We start from the raw sequence: 22,269 nt of genomic DNA, 5'->3' as shown, positions 1-22,269 counted from the left end.
TTACAACTAATCAGAAGAGAATGGCTATTTTGATCAGCAAAAAAAATGACGTTTTTCAAGGAAAGTGTAGTCACTGATCCTGATGGAAGATTTGTAATGGTACATGAGGTTTTAGAGGGAATGAAAGTGTTGCTAATTAGTGTGTATGCAACTAATACATATTTTATTCCTTTTTCTCCCAATTGGTTGCTAAACTATTTGGGTGATAGTGAAACGCTGTCATTATGAGAGGGGATTTCAATATTATGAACAATCCTAGGCTGGAATGCAAGCTGCTCAAAACCCCAAGAAAGAATCAAGCTGATATTGGTATAGGTTTTCTGTGCAAATAACTTCAGATAATTGATTATTGGCGCACGTTACATATGCAAGATATGGAATACACACATTTGTCTCCTGTGCACAATGTTTATACTAGGTTGGATTACATCTTACTTGAGGAAAACCTATTCACTAATTTAATATCTAGTGATATTTGTAATATTCCCTTTTCTGGTCATGATATGGTTGTCTTCTCAATGGGGTTGATTGCTAGAGGGGAAAGATCTTTGCAATGGAAAATGTCCCCTTTGATATATGAGGACAAGCAGTTTGTGATATTCCTTAAAGACAAATGATGGGAATACTCAGAGTTTAATAGGTTCCTAGAAATAAATTCCATCACAATTTAGAATGTAACTAAAGCTGTGATGAGAGGTCACATCTTAGTTTATGCAGCGAGCAAAAAGAAAGATAGCGATAAAAGTATTATAAACCTTACCAAAATGCTAAACTCTCTGAACTGGCTACATGTGAAGGCGAAATAAATATCTGTGAGAAGGGAGCTCCATAATATTCTGAATGTTAAGATACAACAGAATCTTATGCACTATAAATATAAACTTTTTCGGTGGGACAATAAATTGGGTAAGCTATTAGCTAGGCTAGCCAAAAGTGATGCTTAATTTAGGTGACTTATAACTCAGCTTAATTGTGAGACTCAATCTTATATACATACTCCTGCTATTCTCCAAGTATTTGAAAAATATTGTGAGAAAATGTATCCAGCGGGGAACGGCGGACCTCTAGAGACAAGCTTTTTTTTTACTGAATTGAACATTTCTCAGCTGAATACGGACTACTAGGGATTGCCTGGATGTGCCTATTCAGGAAACTGAGATTTTTAAAGTTATAAAACAGTTAAAGTTGACTAAAACACCTGGACCAAACAGTTTAAGACTGGAGTTTTATAAACTTCTAGGGGACTTAACTCTTACCCCATTGAAGTCCATGTTTCATACAACTTGTGAGAGGGAAGTTTTTAAGGTGGGGCACAACTTGGCAACAGTGGTGCAATTGTCTAAGCTGGGTAAGAGAATCCCTGCTACCCAGAGGCTTATTGCCCCGCAACAGCAAGCCTCACTAACGAGGCATGGACACCACCATCCTTGCACTGTTCCTGCTGTCCTTAGGCACGTGTGTGTGCCAACCCACCCAGACTTAAAAAGCTCGCAGCGGGAAATAAGCTGTGGCACCCTTGGATGACATCAGAGACTGCAGCCCTTTAAAGGGTCTTTTGGACATCCAGACCTTGCATCAGCAACAGGCCTGCCTTCCTTGCAGTGCATGTTGCTAGTGTTCCTTCTTCAGCCTTACCTCATCTTCCAGCATTGCCTCATCCTTTCCACATTTAGAAAATTTAACTGTTAGCCTACTCTCTGTTTTCTATAGTATAACCCATTCCCAATCCACAATAGTACAAAGCCCCCTACCACATGACTTTTTAATTTCCTAAGAAGACTCTCATAAAGAACTGTTTCAAATGCTTTCTTGAAATTCATATATACTATATCAACTGACTCATCTTTATCCATATGTTTTTTAGGCCCTCAAAAAAATTTAGCAGTTTGGTGAGACTAGACTGCCATTGCCTAAATCAGTTAGCTTTGTTCCATTAAACTATGACTATCTATATGTTTAGCAATTTTGTTCTTTATGATAGATTCTATCATTTTGCCTGGCACAGACTTCTGACTCACTGGTCTGTAGTTTCTTGGATCATCCCTTTCTAGCTTCTTAAACATTTTCATTATATTGGCAACCCTCCAGTCTTCACGCACCATAGACAATTTTAATGATAGTTTACAAATTTTAATAGCAAGACCACAATTTCATTTGTTCAGTTCTTTCAGCACTCTGGGATTTATACCATATGTTCTAGGTGATTTGTGACTCTTAAGTTTGCCAATTTGCCTTATTACATTTTCCAGGCACAATGAGATTTGTTTCAGTTCTGCTGAATCATCACGTTTGAATATAATTTCTGGCATGGATATATCTCGTACATCTTCGTCAGTGAAGACCGAAGCAAAGAATACATTTAGTCTCTCTGCGATGGCTTTGTCTTTCCTAAGTGCCCCTTTTACCCTTTAATCATCTTATGGTTCAACTGACTCCCTCACAGGCTTTCTACTTTGAATGTACCTGAAAACATTTTTATTATGCTTCTTTTCAAATTCTGTCTTTGCTTTCCTTAACAGTGCTTTGCATCTAACTTGCCAGTGCTTATTCTATTTCCTGTTTTCTTCATTTGGATCCCTTTACAATTTATTGAAAGATCTTCTTTAAATTATTATAGTCACACTCAACTCATCTTTTAACCATGCTAGTAGTTGTTTAGCCTTCCTCCACTTTTTCTATTGCATGGAATTCCTCTGGTCTGGCTTCCAAAATGGTATTTTTAAACAACCTCCATGGGTAATGCAAACTCTTCACTTTTGTAGCTGCTCCTTTCAATTTCTTCCTAACCATTTTCCTCATTTTATCATAGTTACCTTTTTGAAAGTTAAATGCTGTTGCAGTAGTTATCTTTAGCATGTTCCTTCTAGTTATTAAGTCAAATGAGTTCATGTTGTGATCACTATTGCCAAATAGCTGCAATACTGTTACCTCATGTACCAAATCTTGTGTTCCATTAAGGACTTGGCCTAAAATAGTTCCCACTCTTGTTGGTCTTATACCAGCTGCACCATGAAACAGACAGTTATTATATGTAGGAACTTTACTTCTCTTGCATGCCTTGATGTGACATTCACCCAACCAATAGTGAGGTAACTGAAATCACCCATTATTATTGCACTGCTTTTTTTGTTAGCTTCCCAGATTTGTTTTAACATTTTATTTTCTGTTTGTTAATTCTGGCCTGGTGGATGGTAATACAACCCCAGTTCTATTTATTCCTCTGGAATATTCATTTACAACCCAGTTCTATTCATTTCAACTGGAATTTCTGTCCATAAAGATTTAACATTGTATTTTGTTTCCTGCAGATATTTTATCCTGTTTGACTCAATGCCCTCTTTAACAGCGGCAGATTCCCGCTGAAGACCGGCACGGGGATTCGCCACCCAGGCCGGCCCAGGACACATCTCGTGGTCTACTGAGCACGGCTCCATCATGGCCGCGCACAGCAGACCACGTGACTTGAGCGACCGGCCCTGCTCTTTAATATACAGTCAACCCCTCTTCCAATTTGATCCATTCTATCATTTTGATATAATCTATCCCCTGGTATCACAGTATCCCATTGGTTATACTCCTTCCACCAGGTCTCTGAGATGCCAATTATATTTACCTCTTCATCCAGTGCTTTACACTCTCTCCAATCTTATGTTTTAGACTTCCAACATTTATTGTAAGATATTTTATACTATGTTTTTTGTTTTTTTAACAACTTGCTTATCAGTTGGCAGGGTATTTGGAATCTTTCTGCTCTTTCTGTTCTTTATTTAAAGGCACTTTGTCCATTTTAGCATTTATTGCAAACTCCCTCCTGGGATATCCTAATTTCACTGCTCTCATAGTATTCTCCAATGATACATCAGGCTAAATGATGTGCTTCTGAGCAATGGTTGGCATTCCCCCATTATCTAATTTAAAAGCTGTGCTATCTCTTTTCTAAAGATTAGTGCCAATGCACTCTAGATACGGTGGAGACCATGTTTTCAGAAATGGCCTAGCGTTCCCCAAAAAGATGCCTAGTTCTTAAAATCCTCTTCTCAGTACCATTGTCCTATCCACACATTGATATTCTGGAGCTCTGCCTGCCTCTGAGGTCCTACACTTCGAGCGAGAAGCATTTCTGAAAGTGCTACCCTGGAGCATCTGAATTTCAGCTTATTATGTAAAATCCAAAATTTGGCATCCAGAACCTCTCTCCTGCACTTTCATATGTCATTGGAACTCACTTGTAGCAAGACAGCCGACTCCTCCACAGCACTATCTAAAATCCTATCTATGTGATGCGTTTTGTGAGTGATAGTCTATTTGACTGCACTATAAATCGGGACCTTTGTTTTCAGTTTTTATTTTATTTTTCCTAGGGCTGTCAATGTAATAACAAAAAGTAGTGAAAAAATACATTTGTTATAATACACAGGAGAAAAATCAGTGGAAACTCATTTTTTCACTGATTAATTTTATAACTGTCTGCAACGATAGAATATAAGATTGGTGCCAAAAATTGTGTTCAGACAATGTTGTTGTCTCTGCTAATTATATGGTGGTTTAATGATTTTCTGTATGTTTTAATAATGTAAACTTCCTCGATCTTTGGAGAATGAGGTAAACAAATAATTTTGCATAAATAAATAATATTGAAATTCTCAGGAAAAGTAAAATAACTGAAAATAAAGACCCCTGTGTTTAAGTGAAGACAAAAAATTTACAGTGAATGATTACAATAGCACAACTTAGAGATGTGCAATAGTTTATCAGGAATTAGGCAATATCAAAGAATTGCCTAATTCCTGATAAACTATTGCCTAATTCGTTGTGGATCGGGGGCCTCGAACCCCAAACTGCGGGGAAAATCCATTTTTTGGTTTTGTATGGGGGGAGGGGCACATTTTATTTTTTTAAATAAAAACCACCCCAAGCATTACAATTAACTATAATACAACCGCCCCCCCCACCATCCAGATCCCTCCCCAAGACTTACTAACATAAAAGGTGGTCCAGCGGGGTCCCGCAAGCGATTTGTCCCTCTGTGCCTAGCCTGCCTACCTCGCTTAAAATGGTGCCGATAGCCTCTGACCTACTATGTCACAGAGGCTACCAATGCCATTGGTCAGCTCCTATCACATGGCCATCGGCGCCATCTTGTGTTCCTACCATGTGACAGAGGCTGATCAATGGCGCCGGTAGCCCCTGTGTCATAGTATGGGCAAAGGCTATCTGCGCCATTTTGATTACTGGCAGCCAACAATGGGATCGCTCCTGGACCCCCGCTGGACCCCCAGGGATGTTTGGCAAGTCTTGGTGGGGGTCAGAAGGACCCCCCCAAGCTGGCCAAAAGTCCCTGGGGGTCCATGGGGTCCCAGAGTGATCTCCTGCCCTCAGCACCATTGGTCAGCCCCTGTCACACGGTAGGAGCAACCAACCAATGGCGCCAATAGCCCCTGTGACATAGTATGGGCAAAGGCTATCGGCGCCATTTTGATTACTGGCAGCCGACAGCTTCATTGCTTCATTGCTTCATTGGTCAGCCCCTCACATGGTAGGAGCAACTGACCTATGGTGCCGATAGCCCTTGTGACATAGTATGGGCAAAGGCTATCGGAGCCATTTTGATTACTGGCAGCCGACGGCTTCATTGCTTCATTGCTTCATTGGTCAGCCCTTGTCACATGGAAGGAGCAACTGACCAATGGTGCCGATAGCCCCTGTGACATAGTATGGGCAAAGGCTATCGGCGTCATTTTGATTACTGGCAGCCGATGGCCCAAGGGCAGGAGATCGCTCCGGTACCCCACTGGACCACCAGGGATGTTGGTAAGTCTTGGGGAGGGGTCGGGATGGTGGGGGGGGGGGTTATATTTAATGTTTTATAGTACGTTTTAATGCCTGGGGTGGCTTTTTTTAGCTTTGTTTTCCCGCGTTGTTTTTTGGACCGGTTTCGGTTTTCCCCGTTTAGTTTTTAAAAAAAACTAACCGAGGAAAAACAAACTTTACCCCAAAGCGTCTGACTCAAAAAACTACCCGGTTTTCCTTCACCTTGATCACAAATCATGATTATAACGAACCAGAAATTTCCATTTATTAAGTAAATAAATTGTAGCCCCATTGTATAGTGTGAGCAGTTTAAGAACATAAGAACATGTCATATTGGGTCAGACCAAGGGTCCATCAAGCCCAGCATCCTGTGACCAACAGTGGTCAATCGAAACCATAAGAACCTGGCAAGTACCTAAAAACTAAGCCTATTCCAAGCTACTGTTGCTAGCAATAGCAGTGGCTATTAGGGGTGTGCATTCGTATTGAACATAAATGTAAAACGCTACTTTTTTTTTTTTAACTTAAAAAAGTGATGAGACATAAACGATCAGATTTCCAACTTATTCAACATAGCTATGTTGAATAAGTTGGAAATCGAGATTGTTGATCCAAAATAAAAATTTAAACCCCTCACCTTCCTTATTCCCCCCCCAAAGACTTACCACAACTCCCTGGTGATCCAGCGAGGAGTGAGGACGCCATTTCTGAAATTCTTTGCGAGGAGCACGTGACGTCGGCGCCACGTCGAAGTGACGCGGCGTCACGTGATTCCCCGCGGGTTCGCGCCGGAACGCTCGTTCGGCCCAAAAGGAACTTTTGGCCAGCTTGGGGGGGCCTCCTGACACCCCCAAGCTGGCCAAAAGTTCCTTTTGGGCCGAACGAGGGTGCCGGAGGGAACTCGCGGGAAATCACGTGACGCCGCGTCACTCTGACGTGGCGCCGACGTCACGTGATTCCCCGCGGGGTCGCTTCCGGGATCCTCGTTCAGCCCAAAAGGAACTTTTGGCCAGCTTGGAGGTGTCAGGAGGCCCCCCCAAGCTGGCCAAAAGTTCCTTTTGGGCCGAACGAGGGTGCCGGAGGAAACTCGCGGGGAATCACGTGACGCCGCGTCACTTTGACGTGGCGCCGATGTCACGTGATTCCCCGCGGGGTCGCTTCCGGGATCCTCGTTCGGCCCAAAAGGAACTTTTGGCCAGCTTGGGGGTGTCAGGAGGCCCCCTCAAGCTGGCCAGAAGTTCCTTTTGGGCCGAACGAGGATCCCAGAAGCGACCCCGCGGGGAATCACGTGACGCCGCGTCACTCCGACGTGACACCGACGTCACGTGCTCCTTGCAAAGTTGGTCAGAAATGGCGTCCTGACCCCGCTGGACCACCAGGGAGTTGTGGTAAGTCTTGGGGGGGGGGATTAAGGAGGGTGAGGGGTTTAAATTTTTATTTGCACATATGGACATATACTCAACTCATTGAATTCTGTTTATGTCCATATTGACCGCAAATGGGACCCCCTTTGGACATATGGACATATGAACTTAAACTTTTGCTCTGCACATCCCTAGTGGCTATTTTCTAAGTCAACTTAATTAATAGCAGGTAATGGACTTCTCCGCCAAGAACTTATCCTATCCTTTTTTAAACACAGCTACACCAACTGCACTAACCACATCCTCTGGCAACAAATTCCAGAGTTTGTGCATCAAATGAAAAATAACTTTCTCCGATTAGTTTTAAATGTACCACATGCTAACTTCATGGAGTACCCCCTAGTTTTTCTATTACCCGAAAGAGTAAATAACTGATTATCCATATATTCTTAGGCCATGTTTATTAACAGGGTATGTATTTATTTAACTTTTGACAATCATCACAAGAAACCCTTTATGTATGTTGGTTTACCCTCCTAGAGGTCTCTTCCTTAGAGATCCGGTTCCAGTTTGGCAGGAGAGAGCAGAGGAATAACAGCTCTCTCTGCCAGCTCCTTATAACATTGTGGAAGATTTAATTCCACATCTGTCTCCTAGGCTAGGCCTATGTCTGTGGCTTTCAGTAGGATTATGCAGAGCAACCAGGGACTTTCCCTTCTCTCAGGAGAAATTGCTGGAAAATCCACATAAGAGGTCTCTGAGTATTGACCTTGCACTTGATAAACTGGGGGAGGTTCCTGCCAAAGAATGGGATATTTTATGATCTGGGAAATTCCATGAAATCAGGGAAGAAACCTCATCAGCTCATGTTGGAAGGGTTCTCTACTCACACAGTTTTAACTACCTCTACCTAGTCTGTGAGTCTGAGTATTGAATTTACAATGCTTCATCCAAAGCAATATTACATTGGAAGGCTTTGCCTTGGTTTGAGCACCAAACTGAAAACCAGAGAATCCCAGTTCTAATTTTGTTCTCCCACTTAAGACATTGGGCAAGTCACTTAATCTTCCATTGCCTCAGACACAAACTTAGATTTTCAGTCCTCTAGAGCTACATTTTTTACCTGATTGTAACTTGCCTTGAGCTCTGAGTTGGAAAAGTGAGAAATTAAAATGAAAATTGAAAAGCAGTAAATATGCTACTATGCCAAATGTTTGAAGGAACAACAGTTCACTAAAAGTACTCTGGACCCTGTAAATATTTCTCTGCTGTAAATAAACAGACCTTTGAGCCACACTTATTTTCCTCCATCTGTTTACTAGTACTACCGGCATGGCTTATCAACTATAGAATGAAATTGTGGGTTTGCATGAGAAAATTGTAAATCTGTTTTTGAAGGGATCCACTGATATCATCCACAGAAGAGCTTAAGCCTACTAGTTTAGTATACCATCTGCTCAATCATGACTAATAAGATCACTAAAGGTCCCTGTTTTGGACTTTATCCCTACAGAGACTACAAAAGTAATGCATTAAGGGATCAGCAGACAAATATAAGTTGTTTAGTCACTAGGATTGCTTTAATATGACAGGAAAATTATATTTAATCAATTATTAAGTTTTGATGATAAATGAAACTTGGAGTTAACTTAATAAAATTATTCTTTTCAAATCAGAATGATTGACAATTTAAACACAGAAGTTATCATGCATGATCCTGATTGTCTGAAACAGTTTTTCAATATTGCTTCTTTGATCCACATTGGCCTTGTTTCTGCTGCTCTGTGTATTGACCGCCACCTAGAAAATGAAGCCTAGAATTAGCGTTAAGATAGCAAAAAACATTTTTTCTGGCTTCCCTGCTTAATCCCTTGATATTTCCTTCCCTGCATGACAATAATTTCTATCTGGATATTTTCTTGAATATTTAGATGATAACATGTTAAAATAATTCATTCATTTATCACATCCATCATAAATATGGCTCTTAGCTGACTTAGGGGCCTATGTACTAAAGGTTTTCTCACATTTTGCATCTGGAAAAAATGCTTAGGGGTAGATTTTAAAAGAAGCGTGTGTGCGTTCATTTGTGCGCGATTTCTCGAGTGCGCACATGGACACACGGATTTTATAACATACGAGCGTCGCAGTACGCATCTTAGAAGATGTGATATCCACGTGCACATGCGTGCTGGATTTTAACATTACAGATGCATGTGCGGGCAGCTAATTTACGAGGTTATTTTCTAAAAGCATATCACACGTGATACGGACGTATAGCGTGCGATAGCATGCAAATTCGAGTCAGGGTGGAGTTGGGGTGGTGAGGGGAGGAGTCGGGGTGGCGAGGGAATGGAATCGGTGGTGTGTTCCCTGGCAGCGATAATGTTATTAACATTATTGTCACCAGTAGCGCTTCTAATAGCCCAACCTTTCATGGTAGCGCTATTCGATGCGAAAGCTGGCAGCGAAGACACCACGGTGGTGCGAAGGCTGCGGGCTTTAGCAGGCCCGCCCCGCTTTCATTGGATTCATCATTCTGCAAAAGAATGAAGAATCCAGGCCTTAACCAGCTAACTCAACTGCTCCCAGTTACGCCCCTAACTTAGCAGGGTAAATTCTAGCTGGTTAACTTATTAATGGCTAGAATTTAGTTGAATAATTACCCAAATATTAATTTAGCTGTCTGACTTTTGAGTTAGCCAGCTAATTGCTTTTGAATATGGAACATAGAGTTAATATATGTACATCAGTAATGAGCAGCTATGGGGATTTTCAGCCTCCTGGCAGTATGCATTTAGTTTCATAGTTGACACAAACTTATCCACATAAAAACGTGTGCCAGATGTATATGTACTTTAGATTATCAACAGGCACTTTTGCATTTTAGATTTACCTCATAACAAACCAGTTTTCATTGCATGTGTAAGTGTACATTGTGTTTAAAGCAAATGTCGTTGTGTGCAGGTTTTAAAGAATGCACATAACCTTACAACTAGTGCCTTATTGAAAATTTACCCCACTAAATCAAAATAGTAATTAGAACAGGGATTCTCAACTGAAAATCCAGTGGTCCACAAGGGAATATGGAAGAGGGTGTAAGGGAGTCTGCCAAAAACAACTAAAACTGGCAAAAAATAAAAATTATAGCAAATATGTGGAAGTGTTTGGCTAATTTATATATAGAAAGTTACTTCTATTGTATTAGAGTGGGGTATAGGAGGGACAAGACATTTTTAGAGTATAGGAAGGGATCTTTGAAACAAAATCACAAAAAGACTTAGAAGAATTCCTTTGTATGTTATCCTCATGCAAGGGAAATACCTACACCTGAATTGTAACCTACCTTAAACTCAGATTTGGAGAAGATGAGTAATTAAATCTGAACTCCCAATACAAATACAAATCTTAAAACACAATTTTTGCAGGTTATGACTCTAATGGAATCTGATGGTAATATTGCACATGGGTGTTCAAAATCAGATGATTTATGACATTTGAAGAAGGGTCCTATATTACCATTATCTCTTCTAATGTTTATATTTTTAAGAAAATTATTTCTTTAAATTTCCCTCTATAGAAAGGCAGATATCTCATATAGCATAATGTGGTCAGATTATTGTTAAAAATAAAACTGAAATGTGAACCTGACTGCTCAAAATCACAATTGAAATATGGAATAATACAGTACCATCATAAACAATGGGAGGCGTTTGTAACAGAAACCTCTCGTAAGAATATAAATCAGTTCTTACTCAGTATATAAACTTATCAATATTATTATTATTATTACTGCTAAGTAAAACTTGAATCCTCACCTTGACCTTTCTGTTGGCATTGGTTACCAACTCCCTGAGAGCACTGGGACTGCTGACCGCACTGGGACTGCTGACCGCACTGCCCTCCATCATTGCCGCCCTTGGAAGATGTGTTTGTCTCTAGCAATGCAGAGCACAACAGAATAGGCAGAATGATTGTGTGATACTTTTGTCTTATCTGCTTCAACATTGTCATGAATCTTCATTCACAGCTACCTGAGGTTTCCCCTCATTTTTTTAACTTGCTTTCCTGTAGTGTAGGCATTAGAGCAAAACTATTTGGCAAGAGGAGATAGATGATTCACTCCTCAAGTTGGTATGCAAGCAAACTAAACTGGACAGTAAGTAGCGCTGTTGATATTCCCTTCCTTTGGGGCATTATAAATGCTGCTTCTACAGTATTCCAGCCCTGACTGCTTGAAATCAAGGTTGGGACTTTGTACCCACGCAATCCACACAGCAGTGTGCAGCACTGCCATTCGTGGGTCTGGAAGGATATTATTAAATATAAAATATTTTTAAAGATGCTTGAGAAAAAAGTATCTTCCACAAAACTCTCACAGCAGGTTTCAAAAGGTTTCTAAGGAAAAATTATTAATATAAATAAAAACTTACGGCCACAGCTTTGACCTTTCTGTTGGCATGAAGCAACTCCAACCTGTGAGCCCCCGGTGCTCTGATTCAATTGTCCTCCACAACCATTGCCTTTGCCACTTGTGGATGTTTCTGATGTCAAAGAATAGAACAGAATAGGAAGTGTGAGTCTGTGAAGCTTCGTTATTCTATGCTTGAACATGTCCTGTCACTTCATTCAAAACAAGCTAGAATTTTTCCTCAATTTCTAACTAGTTCCTTGGAAGATGAGATTCTATCTTGTATTGTAGAGCAAAATAGAAAAGGAATAATGATATTAAGCTTCAACAGACCATGAATCTGCATTTGTAACTATGTGGAGTTTTCCCTGCATTTTTAAATTGTTTCCAAGTTTTACAGAGATCACAGCAAACATCTTTGGCTAGAGAACATAGAACATGATTCCGTACACAAGTTACTATGCAAACACCCTGAACATGGGCAGTAGGAGTCACTGTTGGAATTCCCATAACTGGGGGACTACAAATGCTGCTTCCATATTTTTCCAGCACCGTCTGCCTCAAAACCAAGTTTGGGAATTGAACGCAGGTCACCCACAAAGCAGAGAGTAACACTGAGACAGGGTCATCAGGCCAACCCTGGATCTGAGAGGCTATAATTAAATATAAAATATGATTCATGTTGCTTGAGAATGCTGTACCACCTCATCTACAAAATTCACACAGAAGTTTTTAATGGGTTTGTATGGAAAAATTATTAACAGAATTTAAAACTTACGACCATAGCCTTGACCTTTCTGTTGGCATGAATCAACTCCAACCTGTGAGCCCCCTGTGGTCTGATTCCATTGTCCTCCACAACCACTGCCTTTGCCACTTGTGGATGTTTCTGATGTCAAAGAATAGAACAGAATAGGAAGTGTGAATCTGTGAAGCTTCAGTAATCTATGCTTGAAGATATCCTGAAATTTCATTCAAAACCAACTGAAGATTTGCATCTTATTCATTCTTTAGAAGATGTGTTTGTCTCTTCCATTGCAGAGCAGGAAAAAAGATTTTGTGATACTTTAATCTTGTCTGCTTCAACATATCATGAATCTGCATTTGTAACTACCCTGAAATTTCTCTGCATTTTTAAAGTGTTTCCATGTTGTGCAGACAACTCAGCAAACATCTCTGACCAGAGGACTTACACAGGGGCAGATTGGCCTATGGGGCTTCAGGCATGCCCTGGAGGGCCAGTGCAGCTAATAACATGGGCTGTTGTTGTTCCCAGTGACCCCATGCTTGAGGAACCGCTGTGCCCAACATCAGCCCACAGCAGATTCTTGTACATTTTTATCTACCAGAGCAGAAGAAAGAAACTGTAGGCCACCGTTGGACCTTAGGCCGGCGGGGCCGAAGAAGGGAGCCGCAGGCTGCTGCAGGTCCTCAGGACGGCAAGGTGGAAGTAAAGAGACAGAGACATAGATGCGAGCTACCGGCGGAGCCCAGGATGCCAGCAGACGAGGAAGGCAGATGCAGGCCACCGACAGATACCAGGCTGGTGAGTGAGAAGAAGAAAGAATCAGGCCATCAGCAGAGCCAATACAGGATCTGCAGGCCACTGCCAGAACCTAGGCTGGCAGGGCCAAAGTAAAAAGAGGGGCACAATTATGTGTGTGAGAGATCTGCTTCTGTCTGTGTGTGAGCGAGAGAAGCAGGGTATTCTGTCTGTGTGTGAGAAGGAGGGTGCTTCTGCCTGTGTGTATATATGTGTGAGAAGGAGGGTGGTTCTGAGCAGCAGCAGCCAACGGCAAGCCAGTGCCACAGAGACCAGAAAGAGAATCATCATATGGTGAGTTAAAAGGGAGAAACATCCCAGCTCTATCTGGACTCACTGGGAAGGGGATTTTTCTGGATGAAAAATGTGTGTTACAGAACATTAGGTTTAGTATTTATATTGAAATCTAGCCCATCCTATATGTACTTCAGTGTGTAGCACTACCAATGGGTCATTTAGCCAGTCCAGGGTCTGGGTGGATAATATGAAGTTTAGTATATGAGCCATGCAGCTTGAAGAAAATATGATAAAATCAAAGTGACAAAAAGAAAGCTGTCATCTAATTAAAACGTCAACATTTCAGATTGCACTATCTCCAAAAATCACACAGCAGTTTTTAAAAAGTTTCTAAGGAAAAATTATTAAAATTAAACTTATGGCCATAAGTTTGACCTTTCTGTTGACATGAGTTCAGTCCAACTTGTGAGCCCCCAGTGCTCTGATTCAATTGTCCTCCACAACCACTGCCTTTGCCACTGTTGGATGTTTCTGATGTCAAAGAATAGATCAGAATATGAAGAGTGAGTCTTTGAAGCTTCGGTATTCTACACATGAACGTGTCCTGACACTTCAAAACCAACTGGAGTTTTTCCTCTATTTCTAACTAGTTCCTTGGAAGCTGAGATTCTATCTTGTATTCTAGACTAAAATAGAATAGGATTAATGATATTAAGATAGTATAATCTTGTCTGCTTCAACAGACCATGAACCTGCATTTGTTACTATGTGGAGTTTTCTCTGCATTTTTTAATTGTTTCCATGTTTTACAGAGATCATAGCAAACGTTTTTGGCTAGAGAACATAGAACATGATTCCGTACAAAAGTTAGTATGCAAACACCCTGAACATGGGCAATAGGAGTCACTGTTGGAATTCCCTTAATTGGGGGACTATAAATGCTGCTTCCATAGTTTTCCAGCCCCATCTGCCTCGAAACCAAGTTTGGGGATTGAACCCAGGTCACCCACAAAGCAGAGTAACAATGACACAGGTCATCAGGTCAACCCTGGATCTGGGAGGATATAATTAAATATAAAATATGATTCATGTTGCTTGAGAATATTGTACCACCTCATCTACAAAATTCACACAGAAGTTTTTAATGAGTTTGTATGGCAAAATTATTAACAGAATTTAAAACTTACGACCATAGCCTTGACCTTTCTGTTGGCATGAATCAGCTCCAACCTGTGAGCCCCCTGTGCTCTGATATGACTGTCCTCCACAACCACTGCCTTTGCCACTTGTGGATGTTTCTGATGTCAAAGAATAGAACAGAATAGGAAGTGTGAGTCTGTGAAGCTTCGGTAATCTATGCTTGAAGATATCCTGAAACTTCATTCAAAACCAACTGAAGATTTGCATCTTATTCATTCTTTAGAAGATGTGTTTGTCTCTTCCATTGCAGAGCAGGAAAAAAGATTTTACGATACTTTAATCTTGTCTGTTTCAACATATCATGAAGCTGCATTTGTAATTACCTAGAGATTTCTCTGCATTTTTAAAGTGTTTCCATGTTGTGCAGACAACTCAACAAGCATCTCTGACCAGAAGACTTACACAGGAGAAGATTGGCCTATGGGGCTTCAGGCATGCCCTGGAGGGCCAGTGCAGCTAATAACATGGGCTGGTGTAGTTCCCAGTGGCCCCATGCTTGAGGAACTGCTGTGCCCAACACCAGCCCACAGCAGATTCTTGTACATTTTTCTCTACCCTGCTGGCAGAGCAGAAGAAAGAAACTGTAAGCCACCATTGGAGCTCAGGCCAGCGGGGCTGAAGAAGGGAGCCGCGGGCTGCTGTAGGAGCTCAGGACGGCAAGGCGGAAGTAAAGAGACAGAGACATAGATGTGGGCTACCGGCGGAGCCCAGGATGACAGCGGGCAAGGAAGGCAGACGCAGGCCACCGCCTGATCTCAGGCTGGTGAGGCAGAAGAAGAAAGAATCAGGCCATCACCAGATCTAATACATGCCAGAATTTAGGCTGGCAGGGCCAAAGGAAAAGGAGAGGCACAATTATGTGTGTGAGAGATCTGCTTCTGTGTGTGTGTGAGCAAGAGAAGCAGGGTATGCTGTCTATGGGTATGCATTTGTGTGTGAGGAGGAAGGTGCTTCTGTCTGTGGGTATGCATGTGTGTGTGAGAAGGAAGGTGCTTCTGTCTGTGGGTATGCATTTGTGTGAGAGAAGGATTGTGCTTCTGTCTGTGTTTATGCATGTGTGTGTGTGAGAAGGAGGGTGCTTCTGTCTGTGGGTATGCATGTATGTGTGAGAAGGAGGATGCTTCTGTTTGTGGGTATGCATGTGTGTGACTCAAAGAGGATGCTTCTGTCTTTTGTGTGTGAGAAGGAGGGTGGTTCTGAGCAGCAGCAGCCAACTGCAAGCCAGTGCCACAGGGACCTGAAAGGGAATCATCATATGGTGAGTTATAAGGGAGAAATATCCCAGCTATCTCTGGACCCATTGGGGAGGGGATTTTTCTCGATGAAAAATGTGTGTTACAGAACATTAGGTTTGGTATTTATATTGAAATCTATCCCATCCTATATATACTTCAGTGTGTAGCACTACCAATGGGGGATTAGGCCATTCTGAGGTCTGGGTGGATAATATAAAGTTTAGTACATGAATGATGCAGCTTGAAGAAAATATGATAAAATCAAGCAACAAAAACACAATCAACTGTCATCTAATTAAAACTTTGTCAACATTTGTCAACATTTCAGAATGCACTATCTCCAAAAATCACACAGCAGTTTTTAAAAAGGTTCTAAGGAAAAATTATTAAAATGAATTTAAACTTACGGCCATAGGTTTGAGCTTTCTGTTGACATGAGTTCAGATCAACTTGTGAGCCCCCTGTGCTCTGATAGGACTGTCCTCCACAACCACTGCCTTTGCCACTTGTGGATGTTTCTGATATCAAAGAATAGAACAGAATAGGAAGTGTGAGTCTGTGAAGCTTTGTTATTTTTTTCTTTATTTCTTTATGTATTTTATATACCGTGGTTCCAGCAGATGACACAAAGGTTTACATAAATTGCATATAAGTATGGTATAAAAGCACAAGATTTATATATTCATTAAAGAAGAAATAACTAACAATTATGATATTAATATGTTCAATGACATTAGTTAGAGGATGCAACTCTCTTGAACATGTCCTGACACTTCATTCAAAACCAGTTGGAGTTTTTCCTCCATTTTTAACTTGTTCCTTGGAAAATGCAGAACAGGAAAAATGATTTTATGATACTTTAGCCTTGTTTGGTTCAACGTATGATGAATCTGCATTTGTAACTACCTGGAGTTTTCCCTATATTTTTAAAGTGTTTCCATGTTGTGCAGACATCACAGCAAACATCTCTGATCAGAGGATTTACAGAGGGGCAGATTGGCCTATCGGGGCTTTGGGCATGCCCCGGTGGGCCAGAGCAGCCAATCACATGGACTAGTGTTGGACACAGTGGCCCCATGCCTGAGGAACTGCTGTGCTCAGCACCAGCCTGCAACAGATCTTCTCCTTGTACATTTTTCTCTTCCCTGCCAGCAGGGTAGAAGAAAGAAACTGCAAATAACTATTGTAGCTCAGGCCGGCCAGCTGCAGCTTGTCGCTGGAAGTCAGGCCAGCAGGGCCAAAGAAGGAAGCTGCGGACTGCTGCTGGAGCCCAGGCCAGCGAGTCAGAAGTAAAGAGAGAGACACAGATGTGGGCTGCCAACAGAGGATGGCAGGGACCGAAGAAGGGAGCGAAAGGCCACCGCCAGAGCTCTGGCCTGCGAGGCTGAAGAAGAAAGCATCAGGCTATCTCCGGAGCCAATGAAGGAGCTACAGGCCACTGCCAGAACATAGGCTGGCAGGGCCAAAGAAAAACAATGGTACAATTATGCATGTGAGAGATCTCCTTCTGTTTGTGTGTGTTACAGAGAAGGAGGGTGCTTCTGTCTGCGTATATGTATGTGTGTGAGTGAAGAAGGGTGCTTCTGTCTGTTGGTATGCATATATGTGACTCAAAGAGGGTGCTTCTGTCATGAAAATATGAGTCTGTGATGTATGGTATTCATTCAAAACCAATTGGAATTTTCCCCTATTTTAACTTTTTTCTATGTAGCAAGCCATCATTTGCATTTCTTTATTCATTGACTAGAAGTAACACACCATAATTCTCTTTGTAAACTGGTAAACAAATATGCTGAATTTGGACAATAAAGTGATGGTTGAGACTCCCCTCCTTCCAGGTACAGTAAATGCTGCCTCTGAGCATTCCCAGTTCAAGCTATCTTGAACTGACATAGGATCTGAACTCAGGTCTGCAACATAGCAGTGTGGCACCCTGCCACTAGGTCACTAGGTCAATAAGGCAAACTCAGGATCAGAAAGTATTTCATATTCATCTTGAATGTAATTTATTAAAATCACTGTATCAATAATAGTATCAACTTACATCGCATTAAAACATTATCAATGCTTATGCATGCAAACATCTCCAAAGATCACATTGCAATTTTAGAAATGTTTCTAAGGAAAATTTATTTTAATTAATTAGAACTTATGACCATAGTTCTGATGACAGAGAGTAGAACAAAAGAAGAATTGAGATTCTGTGAAGCTTTGCTGTTGTCTGCTTGAACACACCTTCATTAGCTACTACAAAGAGATTTTCCCAAATTTTAATATTTTCTTCTGTAGCCAAGCTATCATAACTACAATCCTTGGTCTGAAACGACAGATCACAATTCCCTCTGGAATCTGGTCTACATATACTGTGAATCTGAACATGTCCTCCTAGAGAAGGATAAAGGCCCAAGCAGGGAAGCTTCCATACTGGTATCAACAGGAGTGTTCTGGCTTCCTGGACCTTGGGATAATGGTTCAAGGAATCCTGAGGAGAGATGGAGTCCACCAGTCAAAGAAGGGACACAGTGGCAGAATAGACTGACAAGTCTACTGAGCTAGGCTTAAACTAGGATCATCAGGAATGAGTGAGCAAAGGCCCAAGGTAACTAAATGTACTGAGATAAGTAAATCTTTTTTTTTTTTAATTTTTTATTTATTGAATTATTTCAAATTATACAATCTTTAAACAGAAATGAGTTAAAAGAGGCAACATATGGAAAACTATGAACCTTAATGCTTAATATATATGAAAAATGTAGTCCTAGTTCTAAAAGCAATCATGGAAGAGGCTGAATATGTTGTATTGGTTACTACAGAGACATGGTGCACAGAAAGCCATGTTTGAAATGTATTTATATCAGGCTACTATATCTTCAGGAAGTGCAGTATAGGAAGAAAGGGAAGAGGAGAAGTGATGTATATAATATATAAAATTATTGCTCCATGGTGAGACCCCACTTTTAATACTGTGTACAATTCTGGTTGCCGCATCTCAAAAAAGATATAATTGTGATGGAAAAAGGTACAGAGAAGGGTGATCAAAATGATAAGGGGAATGGAACAGCTCCCCTATGAGGAAAGACTAAAGAGGTTAGGACTTTTCAGCTTGGAGAAGAGACGGCTGAGGGGGGATTTGATAGAGGTGTTTAAAATCATGAGAGGCCTAGAACGGGTAGATGTGAATCGGTTATTTAGTCTTTCAGATAATAGAAAGACTAGGGGGCACTCCATGAAGTTAGCATGTGGCACATTTAAAACTAATCGGAGAAAGTTCTTCTTCCTTACTCAATGCACAATTAAACTCTGGAATTTGTTGCCAGAGGACGTGGTTAGTTCAGTTAGTATTGCTGTGTTTAAAAAAGGATTGGATAAGTTCTTGGAGGAGAAGTCCATTACCTGCTATTCATTAAGTTGACTTAGAAAATAGCCACTGCTATTACTAGCAACGGTAACATGGAATAGACTTAGTTTTTGGGTTCTTGCCAGGTACTTGTAGCCTGGATTGGCCACTGTTGGAAACAGGATGCTGGACTTGATGGACCCTTGGTCTGACCCAGTATGGCATTTTCTTATGTTCTTATGTAAAGCAACAGAACTACAGGTTTTATGAGATAAAAAGAAGACACTGTAGGTTAATCTAGAAAGAGGGAATGGAATATCTTTTAATATTGGTGTGATTTATAGACCTTCACCACTCTCAGAAGGAATATAAAGAGACTAAACAGTGTTTATTCACAAAATTGCATGGATGTCAAGGTGCTATGACTAGGTGATTTTAATTTATTGGATGTTGATTGAGATAACCTGGCAGTGGTGTTCTCTAGAAGTAGGGAGATTCTGGATTCTCTGCATGGAGAACATTTTCTTCAACTAGTAAAATAACCCTCACAGGAGTGGGCAATACTGGCCCTGGTGCTTAACAATGGGGAGAGTGTATCTGTGGTTGTAGTGGATGATCATTTGGGATCCTGGGATCACCAGATTATAGTAGAGTATTAGAACGCATCAGGTGAAGGTTTATTCAAAGGTGAAGTTTGCAGACTTCATGAATTGTATTAAAATGGGAGATTACTTCAATGAATTATTGGCTGGATGGAAAAATGTATAGGAAGTAGAATAATGGTGGGAACATCGAAAAAGGAGATATTGTAATGGCAACTAACCATTTTGATAGAAAATTAAATAAAGGTAATAGAACTAAGGACCCTCTTTGTTTTTCTAAAAAGGTAGCTGAAAAAGCAAGGCATAAAATATTAACAGTTATCAATTGCAATGGACTGCAGAAAGAGGAAAACAGGCTACACTATCTTAAACAGCTAAGAGATTCTGGGAATGTTGTTAGGAGAGCAAAGATGAAAATGGAAGAAAAATAGCATATAGGTCAAATGGGGTGCCAAATCATTTTTTTCTAAATATGTTAGTGATAAGAAGTGGCATTATAAGAGTTAAAGGTGCAGAGAAGTATTATTTAGTTACAGACAAGGTGAAAGAGAAATTCCTTAACAAATATTTCTGATTGGTGTTCACTAAGGAAGGGACAGAAATAGAATCACAGAAAATATACTGAAATGACTTTGGAAGAAAGGTAAACCAGAAATTTTGTTCAGAAGACTGTGTTTGTGAAGAACTAGGAAACAACATGGTAGATGAAACAATGGGACCAGGTGGGATACATCCAAGGGTATTAAGGGAACTTAGGGACATTCTAGGAGCTCTACAAAGTGATCTGTAGTAATTCCAGAGGACCTCTTCACAAAAGTGGAAGTAAGGAAGAGTCTGGGAAGCATAGGCGGTTAGTCTGATCTATGTGGTGAGTGAATTAATGGAATCCCTGTTAAAACATAGGATTCTGCATTTTCTTGAATCCAATGGATTAGTAGATTTGAAGCATCATGGTTTTACCATAGGCAAGTCTTGTCAGATGAATCTGATCAATTTTTTTGTCTGGGTAACATGAGAGTTGGTTCAGGGGATAGTGCTATTATTAGAATTCAGCATGGCCTTTGACATGGTTCCAAATAAGTGACATATAAAAAAACATAGCGCCCTTTGTGTGGGACCTGAAGATATTGAATGGTTATAAACTGGTTGAGTGAGAAGCAAGAAGGATGTTGATAAATAGAGTTTACTCTGAGAAAAAGGACATTACTAATACTATGATACAGGAATCATTCCTTGAACTAGCTCTCTTCCACATTGTCATATTATGGAAAAATCTATATCAAAAAATTTGTCTTTTTCAGATAATATAAAAATCTGTAAAAACACCAAGGAAGGACAAGGGATCTAGAAAACTTGAGAAATAATCTAACACCTGAGAGCTAAGATTTAAAGTAAAAAAATGCAAACAAATGTATTTGGGCTTCAAAAACAAAGGAAATGGCACAGCATCGGGAGTGAACTTATTCTAAGTATGAAACAAGAGCAGCATTTGAGGGTGATCATATCTGATTGTTTTAAGGTGGCTAAATAGTCAACAGTAAAAAGGATGTGATTTTGCCCCTGTATAAGTCTATGTTGATATCGCATTTGGAATGCTATGTTTTATTCTGGAGTCCGCACCTTCAAAAGGATATAAACCAAATGGATTAGTCCAGAGGGTAGTTACTAAAATGATCCAAGGACTTTGTTCTAGAGCACATAGAGACATATTTAAAGAGCTAAACATATATACTCTGGGTAAAAGGAGGTAGAATCAGAAGTAATCTAAGGAAATGTTTCTTTGCAGAGAGGGTGATAGATGAATGAAGCAGCCTTCCATTGAAAGCAGTGGAGACAAGGACAGTATGAGAATTTAAGAGAACATGGGACAAGCATGGAGATCTCTGAAGGAGTTGTAGGCATTGTCGAGCTGAGTAGTTAGTATGGAACAGCAGAATTGATAAACCTTAACTGTTTTTCTGCTTACACGTCTATGTTTCAGGGATGGTAGGGCCTGACTACCTCTCAAATACAAGTGCTATCCTGCCATTGGGTCATTGGGCCACCCCAGTTGATGAAGGATATCCTTAAAAATGAAACAGAATCTCTTTATGTTAAGGGAAAATTAATAAAATCACAGTGCCAATGGTAGAATCAACATTCCATGCATTATACTAAAATAGAACTTACGATCAAAGATTTTTCCTTGGCATGGGTCATTGCCTTGGTCCTGTTGGCATTTTGTCATCTGATTGCACTGTCCTCCACCTTTGGCAGACATGTTTCTCCCTGTCTATGATGAGCAGTACAGAATAGGAAGAGTAATTCTGTGAGGCTTTGGTCTTGTCTTCATGAACATGCCTTTTTATACTCAAGAACTGTTCGTCCCTGCGTCAAGCGGACATCATTGGGCCTTGGTGGAGCTCTTGAAAAGCAAATAGGAATTAAGCATCACCCATATAATTAGAGTTCATTCTGTAATTATTTTTGTGCCAAAGGTAAGGAGGATATCACCCAGTGTAATCTCTTGTTTAGATTATTTAAAGTGAC

General features: G+C 40.6%; 1 protein-coding gene across 6 annotated transcripts in view; it reads right to left on the bottom strand.

The window, feature by feature from the left end:
* LOC115095533 (loricrin-like) overlaps nt 1-22,043 on the bottom strand; it is a 63,096-nt gene extending 41,053 nt beyond the window's left edge. For 4 of the 6 annotated variants that reach the window (XM_029609379.1, XM_029609380.1, XM_029609383.1 and 1 more), the window contains exons 1-5: nt 21,910-22,043; nt 16,209-16,319; nt 14,554-14,664; nt 13,787-13,897; nt 12,365-12,475 (exon numbers count right to left, since the gene is read on the bottom strand). In XM_029609379.1, the coding sequence (XP_029465239.1) occupies nt 12,365-12,475; nt 13,787-13,897; nt 14,554-14,664; nt 16,209-16,319; nt 21,910-22,000 (535 nt within the window). In that variant the 5' untranslated portion in view covers nt 22,001-22,043. The remainder of the gene's footprint in view (nt 1-12,364; nt 12,476-13,786; nt 13,898-14,553; nt 14,665-16,208; nt 16,320-21,909) is intronic. The other 2 variants (XM_029609384.1, XM_029609381.1) reach the window with 2 other exon arrangements.
* Nucleotides 22,044-22,269: the final 226 nt, after the last annotated feature.

Source organism: Rhinatrema bivittatum, chromosome 7, assembly GCF_901001135.1.
Source record: "Rhinatrema bivittatum chromosome 7, aRhiBiv1.1, whole genome shotgun sequence".
Lineage (NCBI taxonomy): Eukaryota > Metazoa > Chordata > Amphibia > Gymnophiona > Rhinatrematidae > Rhinatrema > Rhinatrema bivittatum.
Note: the sequence above shows the minus strand (reverse complement) of the source record. Positions and strands in the feature narration are given on the sequence as shown.